The sequence below is a fragment of the Mastigoproctus giganteus genome, chromosome 10 (genome assembly GCF_048544385.1).
Source record: "Mastigoproctus giganteus isolate SK-2022 chromosome 10, ASM4854438v1, whole genome shotgun sequence".
Classification (NCBI taxonomy): Eukaryota; Metazoa; Arthropoda; class Arachnida; order Uropygi; family Thelyphonidae; genus Mastigoproctus; species Mastigoproctus giganteus.
The window spans coordinates 113,833,283-113,846,857 of NC_143584.1; the positions used below are offsets into that span (position 1 = coordinate 113,833,283).

Here is a 13,575-nt window from a genome sequence, read left to right on the forward strand (position 1 = left end):
CTTCCTAAAATGAGCCTTCCAGACCTGTACGCAGTACTCAAATGAAATAATCACCTTATTCCTGCTCACAAAATTCCTCAATATCATTGACAAGACCCCATAACCTACTCTGGCAGCCTGTCTGCACTGTTTAGAAAACTTCCTATCTGACTGCACAATTACCCTGAAGTCTCTTTCATTGTCCACTACCTGAGAATAACACGACCCAGCTGGTACATTTTTCTGTGGTTACTGCTAGCCATAGGCGGTACTTTCCATTTGTCAATATTAAACTTCAGTTGCCACTTCTCAGTCCATCTACCCAACTTTCCCAGATCCTGTTGCAGCAGCATTCTGTCATTAATAATCCTCCAAACCTTTGTATCGTCTGCAAACTTTGACAATAAACTTGATATACCTTCATCAATATTGTTGATATGTACAGAACAACAATGGGACCAACACCAAACCCTGGGGGACACCACTAATAACAAGGTCGACCTGGTGACTAATCATAGCTCACCTGGGGATTCTTTTCTTTGTGATCAATGTAAGGAGTGCACCGATCTTAAATTACAATTTGGTGCAATGATGGAACAATTTGAGTCCATAAAAAAACAGGTGCTTGAACTCGAGAATAATCCATCTGAGAGCTCGTCAGGGACTCAAGACTCCAGCAATCTATCAAGTGATGCACACCCGATTCGGGCCTCAAGACAGAAAAACCAAGTGCAAACTACTCTGGTTAAAAAGGACATTGTTTTATTAGGAAACTCCATTGTCAGGGAAATGGGGAATATTTTTTGTAATAAGGATAGGTGGAGTAGAACCAGGGTATGTCTGCCGGGAGCAACTATTAATGATGTCACTTACAGATTGTCAGATTTTAAGGGGGGTAAAGAGAATATTATTATTTATGTGGGGATTAATAATATTAAACGTACACGATCTGACGATTTGTTGAAAAAAATACAAGACCATGCTGAGGAAATGCCACGAGCTAGGCCACAATGCCTATGTGTCTGCAAATCAGACCAGACACGATAAGAGGGATTATATGTTAAAAGCCTTGTGGATTAACTCAAGACTTGAAGGGACTCTGCAAGGCTTTAGGGAGGAAATTTCTATCAGTTTGGCCAACACTTGTAGGTAGAAGGAATTTGTTTTGTAGAGACAGGATACACTTAAACAAAGGTGGTGCAAACGTTTCTGCCAGTATTATTGAGGATACCTTAAAGGTTCAGGGAAACTGCTAGTTAGGGGGGATGTGGGTAATACTGACCCACATTTATCTGATAATATTGGTCAAAGTAACTCTTGCACATACCTCAAGAGTTCTTATCTTACCCCAACTGGACATATTATCTAGATGTTCTGGGGACAGAAACGTTTAAGTGAGCGGGTTGCTAACGCCACAGAAGAGAGCCTAAAAAACTTCAAGGGTTGTGTTAGGGATGTTAAATATACAAGAACAGTAAGTCTTAATTGTTTATATAGTAATGTTAGAAGTGTTGTCAATAAAATGAGCGAATTCGAACTGCTGGTTAAACCAAGTAATGCGGACATAATAGGGTTTACGGAGACGTGGTGCCACCCGGAAACTGGGAATGATGAGTTTCAGTACGGCTTGTATAATGTATTTAGGAAGGATAGGGTATATAGAAGTGGTGGTGGGGTAATGCTTCTTATCAGAAGCAGCCTGAGTGCGACGATAGCTTTCCCGGATTCAGATGTTTCACATGCTAGTGTAGAATCTGTATGGTGTGAGATAGTTGGAAACAAAGGTATAATGCGAGTAGGAGTAATCTACAGACCAGGTGATTGTGAACATTATGACGAAAGCCTCTTCATGCAAATGGAATGGGCAAGTAAGCGTCAATGTCTTATTATGGGTGATTTCAATTTGCCTCTAATTGATTGGAGAAAATGGAATGGAAACTCGGCATGGGGAACAAAATTTTTAAATCAACTAGATGACTTATTTGTATCAACATATCAGGGGAAGCACTAGAGAAAAGAAATATCCTAGACCTCATCATCACCACCCATGAATCAGATGACATAACATGGCTGAGAGTAGAGGAACCAGTAGCAGCAAGTGATCACGGAGTTCTACAGTGGGTGATGATGAGAGAGGTAGCAACAGTAAAAGGCAAAGGAATGGGTTTTAATTTCAGAAAAGGAAATTACGATGCCTTAAGGTACTACATGGCCTCTAATAACTGGATAGATATCGTGCAGAGAATGAATACATTTGAACTTTGGCATGCTTTTAAAACATTAATCACAGATGCCTTGAATGCGTATATACCATTAAAAAAATACTCCATGAGAAGGGTTCCAAGTTGGATGAATAATGAAGTTGCCACATTACTTGAGCAGAAAAAGGTGGCATGGAAAAGTTACAGAGCAATAAAAAGTACTGAAGCCTATAACACCTACAGGATATTCTGTAATAGAGCCACAGAAAAGGTTCGACAGGCAAAGGCAGTTTACGAGAAATCACTAGCAAACAGAGTAAAGAGGGGGGTTAAGGAATTCTTCACATATAAAAACGCCAAGAAGAGCAGGACAAACCAGATCGGACCTTTACGTAAGGGAAAGGGGATAGTATTAAATACACCAGGTGCAGTTGCAGATGAACTTCAACAGTTATTTTGCATCGATATTTACAAATGAAAAACCTTTTGTGGCAATGGGAAATTGTGGGAGCGAAGTTGAAAAATATGTAATTAATGATATTGAAATTTTGCAAGATTATTTAATGAAAAAACTTTCGAGCCTACAGGCCAGTAAGGCTCCTGGAGTTGATGGAATATACCTTATAATCTTAATGGAGGCAGCAAGTGAGTGCATTGAACCATTGAAGCTAATTATGCGAGCATCACTAGACTCTGGGGAGATTCCCTTGAATTGGAAAAGTGCCACTGTATCTCCAATACATAAGGGTGGCTCTGAGAGTGAAGTGGGAAATTATCGATCTGTCAGTCTGACTTCAGTGGTAGGGAAAATCATGGAGGCAATGATCAAGGGTGGAATTCAGGATCATTTGGATCAAATTGAAATTCTCAAGGATAATCAACATGGTTTTGTGAAGGGAAAATCTTGTTTAACAAATCTGGTTCGCTATTTTGAAAGGGTCACTCACAAGCTGGATTTAGGGAATAATTTCGACATTGTTTATTTAGATTTCAGCAAAGCTTTTGACTCAGTCCCACATGAGCGGTTGCTTTATAAACTGGAACAGGTTGGAATCACTAGGAAAATCCTTAGATGGATAGCAGGAGGCAGAGGGTTGTGATAAATGGCTACTCTCAGATTGGGTTGATGTAAGAAGTGCGGTTCCCCAAGGATCAGTACTAGGATCACTTGTTTTTAAGTTTCATAAACGACATCGACGAAGGGATAGAGGGCGTGATGTCTAAATTTGCAGATGATGTTAAAATTGGTAGCATAGTTAATGATCACTGTCAAGCTGAGCTTCTTCAGAGAGACCTAGATAGACTTCAGGAATGGTCAGAAAAATGGCAGCTATGCTTTAATGAAACTAAGTGTAAGGTATTACACCTGGGAAACAGTAATACCAAAATAACTTATTCACTTGGTGGAGTTCAACTAAACCCAGTACTGGAGGAAAGGGACTTGGGTGTTACAATACGGTCAGACGTGAAATTCTCTGAGCAGGTTGCAAGGAAGGCCCATGGTGTCCTATCGATGATCTATCGAACTTTTGCAAGTAGAGATAGGGACACGATAATCCCATTACATAAGGCTTTTGTTAGACCACACTTGGAATACTGCGTTCAAGTATGGAAACCGCACCTAAAGAAAGACATTGAGCTTCTTGAAAGGGTGCAAAGATGAGTAACTCGCCTGGTGAGATCGGCAAAAGGGTGTCCATATGAAGAAAGACTTCGAATATGTGGATTGTAGAGTTTGGAAACTAAACACCTTAGAGGAGATTTGATTGAGGTGTTTAAGGCTCTGAGAGGTAAAATGAATTAAAATGAATCAGTAAAATGAATTAGGATGGAATTTTCAAGGTTATAAATGATGCTAGAACTAGGGGACATAAATTCAAGTTACGGGGGAAATGTTTAGATTGGACTGCAGGAAGTTTTATTTTAGCCAACGAGTTATAAATTACTGGAATAAGTTGCCTACATGGGTGGTAGAGGCTGACAGTTTGGGGAAATTCAAAGGTCATCTGGATAGTACCTTCGGGTCAGGGAAGCACATAGGATGATAGGTTTAATTTCCTTTTCTTTTATTAATTATTATTATTTATTTATTATTTTTTTTTATCATTGTTTTATTCGGTTTTTTTTTCTTTTTTTTTTTCTGGCCATGGTGCAAGAAAGCCATAGGCTTTCTTGCACCATGGCCAGAAAAAAAAAAAGAAAAATTAGTAATGGCTGCATGGTGCAAGAAAGCCATAGGCTTTCTTGCACCATGCAGCCATTACTAATACTAGTCCAAAAAGAGTAGTATCCATTGATTACCACTCTGTTTTCTCCAGCTCCATCACCCTTTTATTCATTGTAGCAACTTGCCCTTAATGCCATACTGCTCCAATTTGTACAGCAGTCTTCCATGTGCAACAGTATCAAAAGCTTTCCTGAAATCCAAGTATATGATATCAAAATTATTTTTTGCATCCAGTTCCTTTGTGACCACATCGTAGTATCCAATCAAATTGGTCGGACAAGACTTCCCCTTAATAAACCCATGCTGTGTCTGAATTATTACTGCTGTCTTATCTAGATGATCTTGCAAAAGTTAAATGGCATTCCTGATGCCAACATGAATTTAGATGAATAATCGAAAATTAAGTTTAAGAGAACTTTGGAAGAAACTAACTGCAAAAGAAGTATATAGGAAGGTCTGTGAAAAACAGGAAATTAAGAGCACCACAGCAGACCAAAGGAATTAAAGAAGCAAATAGAGAAAAGTAAAATTATAAAAAATGTTGTTAAAAATCAACCCTTATTAGAACGTAAACAAAAGTACAAAGATGGCTGAGATGTGTGTAAACACTTCGAGTGTTGTGTAAAATATCAGGAAATGGGGAAAAATGGTTCAGCACTTAAAAATCTCAGAATGCAAGGGAGAGAAAGGAACCATAACTGAAGTAATCAAAAATAATGACAAATTTAGAAGAGGGGATATTTTAGAAAAATGAAGCATTATGATGATACTTTGTTCATTTGTTAAACAAAGAAGCCAAAGATCTCACTGACAAAGAGGGAAATAATGAAATTGGAAAAATTTCGGATACTATCTCTATTATTCAGGTAGAAATAGTAATAAAAAACATGTATGAAAATGAAGTACATGTATATGAAATCAACCAGAAATGCTGAAAGCATCGCATCATCACAATTGATAATGTGATGCTTTCAGCATTTGAATTTGTAAGAAATTCAACTGTTACATCACATTATCCAGATCATTTATCAATGGACAAGTTGCAGAATATTGTAGCACAGCATTAATTGTATCAATATACAAAAGAGTAAATAAAGCTGAAGCGGAAATTATAGAATTTAAATTCTTGGCATACCAATGCAATCTATCAAGAATCATAGATTAAAAGAAATGTATTATTCATTGTAACCTTGAGAAACAACAATCGGGTTTCAGGCCAAAGAGGAGATGCCTGAATCAAGTGTTTTGCACTAACACAAATTACAGAAAAGTCAGGAAAACAGAAAAAGAATCTATTTAAAATTTGTTGATCTTGTAAAGGCATTCCACCAATTTCCTAAAAAAATCAGCCTTTTCAAATATTAGAAAAATATAATATATGAAAGAAATAGAAAAAAATTAAGGGAAATAAAAAGTATGCATAAAAATTACATATCTGCAGTGATGTTTGATGGTAGAAATGAAATATGGTTTGAGGTTAAACTCAGTTCATTACTGTATACAGGTGATGCTGTTCTGTTAAATAACAACATGGAAATTCAAGAATCTAATAATAAATTATATAAAGGTTTTAGTAGGCAATTTAAGAAAATAAGTTACACAAAAACAAAATTTATAAAATCTGGGAGGCAGGGAAAATAACTGCAAACTAAATAACCAAAAATTAGAACAAATTACTAATTTTGTATATTTAGGATGAGGTGGAAATAAAATAAATAGACAGTTAACATAGGAAGCCAATTAAAAAAGTTCATTTGTAATAAAAGAGAAAGGGCCTGACTCAAAAATCAGAACCTTCAAAAATGAGCGTTACCAAAAATAAATGGAGCTAACATACAGAAACAACAGGAAGGATATTACAAATGAAGAAATAAGAAAATACCTTGTGGGTAACATATATTCAAAGTTAAGTTAATAAACTATATAATATCGTTTGTTTGTTGTTTGTTATTCGGTTTTTAGGAGCATTAGCAACTAAGGCCATATTGCTCCGGGGTATGCGGTGGTCATTCCCTGACCTTTCCGCATCCTCCGTATTTGGTGGTCATGGGCTCGAACCCCGGTCTAATCAAGAAGCGTGTGCGACGCATTGCTGCTCCTTCCCACCTGGCCACGGAGGCGCCTGTTCATATAATATCGTTTATATTCAAAGTTAAGTGAATAAACTATATAATTAGGAAATGACGTTAACTAACTTTTAAAAACCCACATGGTATAAGTGTGATTATTTAGAAAGAAAATTCTCTCTCTAAATAACCACATTTATACCATGTGGGTTTTTAAAAGTTAGTTTATGTAGTGCTATTGACTAAATGTACTATACAATTAGGTTACAATGCTTCAAATATGTCTATTTTTTCAAAATAGTTAGCTAAGCCTCACTCCCAAAACTCCTTAGGTTGTGTGCAATCTTGGATCTATGTGGGGTGGTGGCAGGAAGGGAAAGGGCTTTTCATTCTTAATGATTCTTGTTCACATGTGCCACAGGGTTGGTTTTTTTTTCAGAATGGTTAGCTAAGCCTCACTCCCAAAACTTCCTAGGTTTTGTATCTATGGGGGGGGGGTATATAGGGTTGGATTTAAACTGTACAGTATATTTACTCAATAAGGCTAAATAAACTAACTTTTAAAACTCAGGTGGTATAAGAGTGGTTATTAAGAAATAAAAATTTTAAGTTAAGAACACTTAAGATGGTACGGGCATGTATTTAAAGCATAAAATATTGCAGATTATTTAAACAGATATTCAAAGCAAAAATGAATTTTAAATAAATTTTAATAAGCTTATAGGTAGATCATGATTAATGTGGGTCAATAGTATCAAACATTGCTCTGGTTAGGACTAACAATTTAATAAAAATAGTGAGTGGCAAGCTAATAGTCCAGAAGTGATTTGTATTATCATTCTGGATACAACAAAAGCTGGATGTTGATGAAGGTGATGCCAAACAATCAAAAACAGAATAGAAGCCAAAATATATTTGTAAAAAAATGAAGTTTGTTTGTTTGTTTGTTATTTGGTTTTTAGGAGCATTAGCAACTAAGGCCATATTGCTCCGGGAATAAGTGGTGGTCATTCCCTGACCTTTCTGCATCCTCCATACTTGGTGGTGACGGGCTCGAACCCCGGTCTAATCAAGTGTGTGCTACGCACTGCTGCTCCTTCCCACCTGGCTACGGAGGTGCCTAAAAAATTAAGTACAATCTTGTCTGATAGAGCCACATCCAATCAAGAATTAAAAGCCAGTGAACAAAAAGAAAGCATGCAGCATACCCACTATTCAATTGGATTAAAAAGGTAGAATATACCATATCCACTATTCAATTGGACTGAAGGCCTCTATTCCACCAGGCTGAGAGACAGCCCAACAGCTGAGTTATGGCATTACTGTTCTGTCTTGCATTCACCAAGGCCTTGTGGTTTCTGATGAGATGGAGCCCAATATACAAAACTCAGCTTTACATTTTTGGATAATTCACATTTGGCACACACTTAATATCAAATTTCAGACTGTGAAGTGTAACTTATGTAACTGGCAAGGGAGACAAAAATGTCTCCTAGGGTTTGCAGAATATTTCATTAGTATGTCCACCCACACTGTAATTCACAATTTTTCATACCCTTCAAATGCACATAACTAGGTAATAAAGTAGTCCCAGCAAGCATGTCTTTCACTGATGATTTCCAAAAATCTTTTGAAATTAAAATCACAATACAATGTATATTCAACACTTATTTCCTGGACTTGCATGTTGCAGTACATACAAATCCTTTACTATGCCATTACAAAACCAACCCGGCACTGACAGCTAATTGCCTAAATCTCATATCCATGATGAGTGGAAACTTAGCAATGTGTGCGCACACGCACACACACACACTAAACTTTTTTTTTTTTTTTTTTTTTTATGAAAACCCCAAATACGAGAGATAAAAAAAAAGTAAATTGCAGCCATTATCAACCCACTGCAGGATGGAAGCCTCCTCAACAATTCATGCTGAGGGAAATGGACCATAATCTGCCACGCTGGTCCAGTGCGGGTTGGCAGATCGACCGTATTTAGCAGTCAGGGGCTTGAACCACGGTCTACTCAAAGAGCATGTGCCGCTGCATTCCCGCTCCTGACCACTCGGCTACGGACACCTTATAGTACTTAGTACCATGCATGGCTTGGAGGTTGGGAAGACAAAAGAAGATATTTGTTGACATTGGACTTCAAACTCTGTAGACTGTAATTTTCAGGAAATACATATGAAGGAAGGTTATTCCAGAAAGTTTAACTGTAAATGTATGTGTGTACATTGAACATAAAGTTAGCATTAGCATTAGCATTAGTAGAGGCATTTGATGCAAGAAAGCAAGCTTATGCAGCATCAGCCAAAAAAAAAAAAAAAAAAAAAAAAGTAACATAAATAAATAAAAATAACCACTTCCACTTCACCCCTCTGTTCGTTCGAAATACCTGTCCAGCTGAGCCTTAAACTTATTTAGGCTATCAACTTCCACGACAAGGGATGGAAGTCTGTTCCACCAACCAACCACCCGCTGGCTAAAGGCAAATTTCCGCACATCTATCCTACATCTGTCTTTCCTCAATTTGAATTTATGCCCTCTCAGGTGATTTTTCTGAGCTAGAGGAAGAATCCCATCAGCATTGAGCATGCTCAAACCATTCAAGGCTTTGTACACCTCTATCAGATCACCCCGCTGGTGCCTAGTTTCCAGACACTGTAATTTGCAAAACTTAAGCCTTTCTTCGTAAGAGAACCCCTTTGTCCCATTCACCAATCTAGTTGCCCTTCTCTGTACTCGTTCCAGCAGCTCTACATCCTTCCTGAAATGAGGCTCCAGGCCTGTATACAGTACTCTAGGTGTGGCCTGACCATTGCCTTATACAAGGGAATAATCACCTCCTTATCCCTGCTAGAAAAATTCCTATATATCATTGACAATACACCATGAGCTACTCTTGCAGCTCGTCTGCACTGCTCAGAGAACTTCATATCTGCCTGCACCACCACCCCCAGGTCCCTTTCATTCTCTACCACTGTCAGTGTAGTACCACAGAGTTGATACGTTGCTCTGGGGTTGCTGTTTCCCATATGTAGTACTTTATATTTGTCAATGTTAAACTTCATTTGCCACCTCGAAGCCCATCTGCTCAACCTTTCCAAATCCTGTTGCAGCAGCATAGTGTCAGTAGTGTCCTTGACAACCCTGCCAACCTTCGTATCGTCTGCAAACTTGGACATTAAGCCTGATATACCATCATCATCATTTATAAATACAGAAAACAATAAAGGCCCCAATACTGAACCCTGAGGGACTCCACTAATAACATTAGTCCACGATGAGCAGTGTCCATTGATTACCACTCTCTGTCTTCTCCCCCTCAACCACCCCTTTATCCATAGCAGCAACTTGCCTCCAATGCCACACTGCTCCAATTTGTGCAGCAGTCTTCCATGTGCAACAGTATCAAAAGTCTTTCTAAGATCCAAGTATATAATATCAAAGTTATTCCCTGCATCCAGTTCTTTTGTGACTGCATCATAGTATCCAATCAAATTGGTCAGGCAAGACTTCCCCTTAACAAAACCATGCTGTGTCCTAGCTATAACTGAAGTCTTGTCTAGATGATCCTGCAGTGCTTCTTTCACCAGTGCCTCCATTAATTTTCCGGGAACAGAAGTTAAACTCACAGGTCTATAATTACTTGTGTCAGCCTTTGATCCCCCTTTGTGAATTGGGGTCACATTTGCACATCTCCAGTCAATGGGTACCTCCCCTGAGTCCAAGGAAGCTCTCATAATTATGGCTAAGGGTTTGCTTACCTCCTTTGCTGCCTCCTTTAATATAACTGGATAGATCCCATCCACCCCAGGTGCCTTTCTTGTGTTTATCTTCAACAATTTCTCCTCCACTTTGCTCTCAGTTATTACAAGATTCTCTAGCTTACTGCTAGAGTTGAATACACCTCTGGCATTCCCCTCGCTGAATAACTCCTCATGTGTGAATGTCGATGCAAAATATTCATTTAGTTTGTTAGCTACCCGAGCAGGGTCATCAACAGTTGACCCATCCATCTCAAGTGGACCAATCTGATTCATCCCCTTCCTTCTAGAGTTTACATAAGTAAAGAACTCTTTGCTGTTTTTCTTCGCATCCCTTGCCAAGGATCTCTCGTAATCTGCCTTCGCCTGCCTAACCTCCTTTGTAACTTGGTTACAGATCAACTTGTATCTATCATAGGCGTCCGTGTCACGTGTTAATTTGTATGTATCCCATGCATTTTTCTTCTCTGCCATATGCCTCATTAGTTCATCTGACAACCATTTAGGCCTAAACCTTGAACAATATTTCTTAGTTGGTATGTAAAGCCTAGTAGCTTCCACGATAAGTTCTTTGAATGCTTCCCATTTTGAATTTGCTGTTGGCAATATCATCAGTTGATCCCACTGTATAGAATTTAAATACTGTCTCAGTCCATTGTAGTCGCCTTTACGAAAGCAATACCCCTTCCCTTTACCCCTAATGGTAGTTACTTCTTTGAGTAACTCCCACTTCAGCACACTGTGATCACTGCCACCAAGTGGTTCATTTATCTGCAGATTCTTAATGCATGAAGAATCACTACTGATAATCAAATCAAGAGTATTACTCCCTCTAGTTGCCTCCCGAACATGCTGATGTAGAAAACAATCATCCAATAAATCCACAAAAGCCTTGCTTCTGTGTGAGTGACCAGCCCCCAAATTCCAGTCAATATCTGGGAAATTAAAATCCCCCATTATAAGACTCTCTGATTTACTGGCCCACTCTATTTCTCCGAACAGTTTCTTATTATACTCATCAGAGTCATTAGGCCTATAGCACACTCCTACTCTCAATTTTGATCTCCCAATGCTTATGTCACACCAAACTGACTCGACACTGCACTGTCCAGCGATGAAGTTATCAAACCACTGGTCTCGTGAAACTTTTTTGTACCCAGTAGCGTGGTACAACTTTAGGATCACCTCAAGACAACTAAATGCCACTCCTGTAGATATGCCACAAATCACAGTCACCTCCCCACATCACCTCACTGCCCTGCATTCAGTTCGAGAAATGCTGCTTTACCAATATAAGTGATTCATACTATCCTGCCACAACAGATATAGTTCCTCAGAGATTTCCACAGAATAAATTTTATTCATTTTTATTTGCCCTAAGTTTTTTGACGTAAGATGATTACAGAATATCTGTTCTCCAGAAAAAAGTTCTTTTCACAATGCATTTCTTAATGATTACCAACTTCAAATAAACAAATATGAAATGTTTTGGTCGCTACTTTGAGCAGGCTATTAATTACTACTGATTTAAAATTTATGCCTAGAATGAATAAAGATTTGTGGAAAGAAAGCTTTATTCAGTCTAGCCATTGTCCAATAAAACGTTCTGATTACAAATAAAGACTAGAATCTAGAGGAAGTTGCAACGTACATGAAACTCGGGGAACTTAAATTACTAACCTATCCAGAGTTTTTAAATTTTGACATATCGGTGAATAAAAACGATATGCAAAACCATTTACATTTGTTTAGGTCATCTTGAACGTTTCTGGCCTGTGTACTAATAATTATTAATTATTTAATGGTTTTAGCATGCTCCAATCTCCTCCCAACCAGCGGATGTAAATGCGACAGAGTCGAAGCTCAGGCTCCAAGTGCTACAGCAAAAAATACAGAATTATTTTCGGGAAATTAATCATACACTGACTTTATTATCAATACTATTATCTACGGCCGAAGTAAAAAAAAAATGAAATAAAATATGATGAATAAAGTATATAATTTGTTCATAAGCGGTCCTTTCACGGATATATAAATAGGTGTATGAAGAAACTGTACATATAGAATATAAATATATATATTTTTTTATTTTTATTTTTTTTTTCATAGTATAGCTTATATATAGCTTGCTAAACTGTAACCGACATAGTAATTTTTTTTACATACCGAAGCAAAAAGCATAACCCCCCAATATTAACCCACCCATTTTTTTGTAATCTATTATATTAAAAATATATTACTGCGGCAAGCAAATTTAAAGAAAATGGACAGAGTATACATGTTACTGCTTACATATCGAATTTAGAAGGAAGTGTGGCGTATACGTCCTCACAGAAGACCCAAAACGACCAAAAATAAATAAATGAAGAATCAACGAAAACGTATCACGCTACGAAACACCAGATTAATGGCGACGAGTGTGGCAAGTGATGTCACTGATCCGGGTCCTCTTTTTGGTTTACAAAGATATCACTAGATGGAACTACGTTTGATAAGAAAATTTCATCCAAACAAAGGCCTCGTCGATCACGGACATGATTATCCGCGAAAAATATTTTGAGTTCTTATGCGCATGTAGAAATAGTCAAAATAAAATATTTTGTGGTATATACCATTGATAGGCCAAGCAGTCGACAAGACTGTCTCACATCACCTTAAATAACAAATAATTAGTACTTCGCGAGAAATATTCTTGTCGACATCGTCACCCCAGGGGCTCACATCTGGTGAGTATGGGCTTGGCACACCCAGGGTCCTGAGCTGGATATCATCATTCTTCTCTTTCTTGGTGATCTCTCTCTCTCTCTCTCTCTCTCTCTCTCTCTCTCTCTCTCTCTCTCTCTTTATTTATCTATCTATCTTTCTTGAGAATGGATATGGCACCAGCACCAGTTTTATAAAGACGCACTGTACCGTTGGAAAAAGCTAAACTTTCACCGTACTCTTGAGAGAACATCCCTTCCCAGAATACTTTCAGAACCGCTCTTCTACAATAAAAGAATAATAGACCCTGCAAATGATGATATTCCCTTCTTTCCTACGTGTAATTGGGCAGGAATAAGAACCATAGGCGACCTCCTGACACCAAGCCGTGAATAGAACAGGAACAGAAGACTTGCCCATTAAAACCATAAATGCAAAGCAACAACACAGACATCTAAAATCAGCGATCACACAAGCTCTTCCAGACATCACTACAGCGAAAGAGAATGGAAATGTGACTGGATCTCCACCTACACCAACCTTCGTCATCACATCACCAGAAGACACGGTACCCCTGTCTCCTCCACCCTCCAAAAAAAGTCTATCAACTAATCATGTCTCGCCTTAGA

The 13,575-nt window shown here is 38.1% G+C and overlaps 1 protein-coding gene across 1 annotated transcript in view; it reads right to left on the bottom strand.

Annotated features, from left to right (window-relative positions):
• Nucleotides 1-12,677, bottom strand: part of LOC150079229 (vesicle-associated membrane protein 3-like) — a 204,931-nt gene extending 192,254 nt beyond the window's left edge. The window contains exon 1 of the mRNA XM_090382491.1: nucleotides 12,536-12,677. Coding sequence (XP_090238617.1) covers nucleotides 12,536-12,537 — 2 coding nt within the window. The 5' untranslated portion in view covers nucleotides 12,538-12,677. The remainder of the gene's footprint in view (nucleotides 1-12,535) is intronic.
• Between the last annotated feature and the right edge of the window lie 898 nt (nucleotides 12,678-13,575).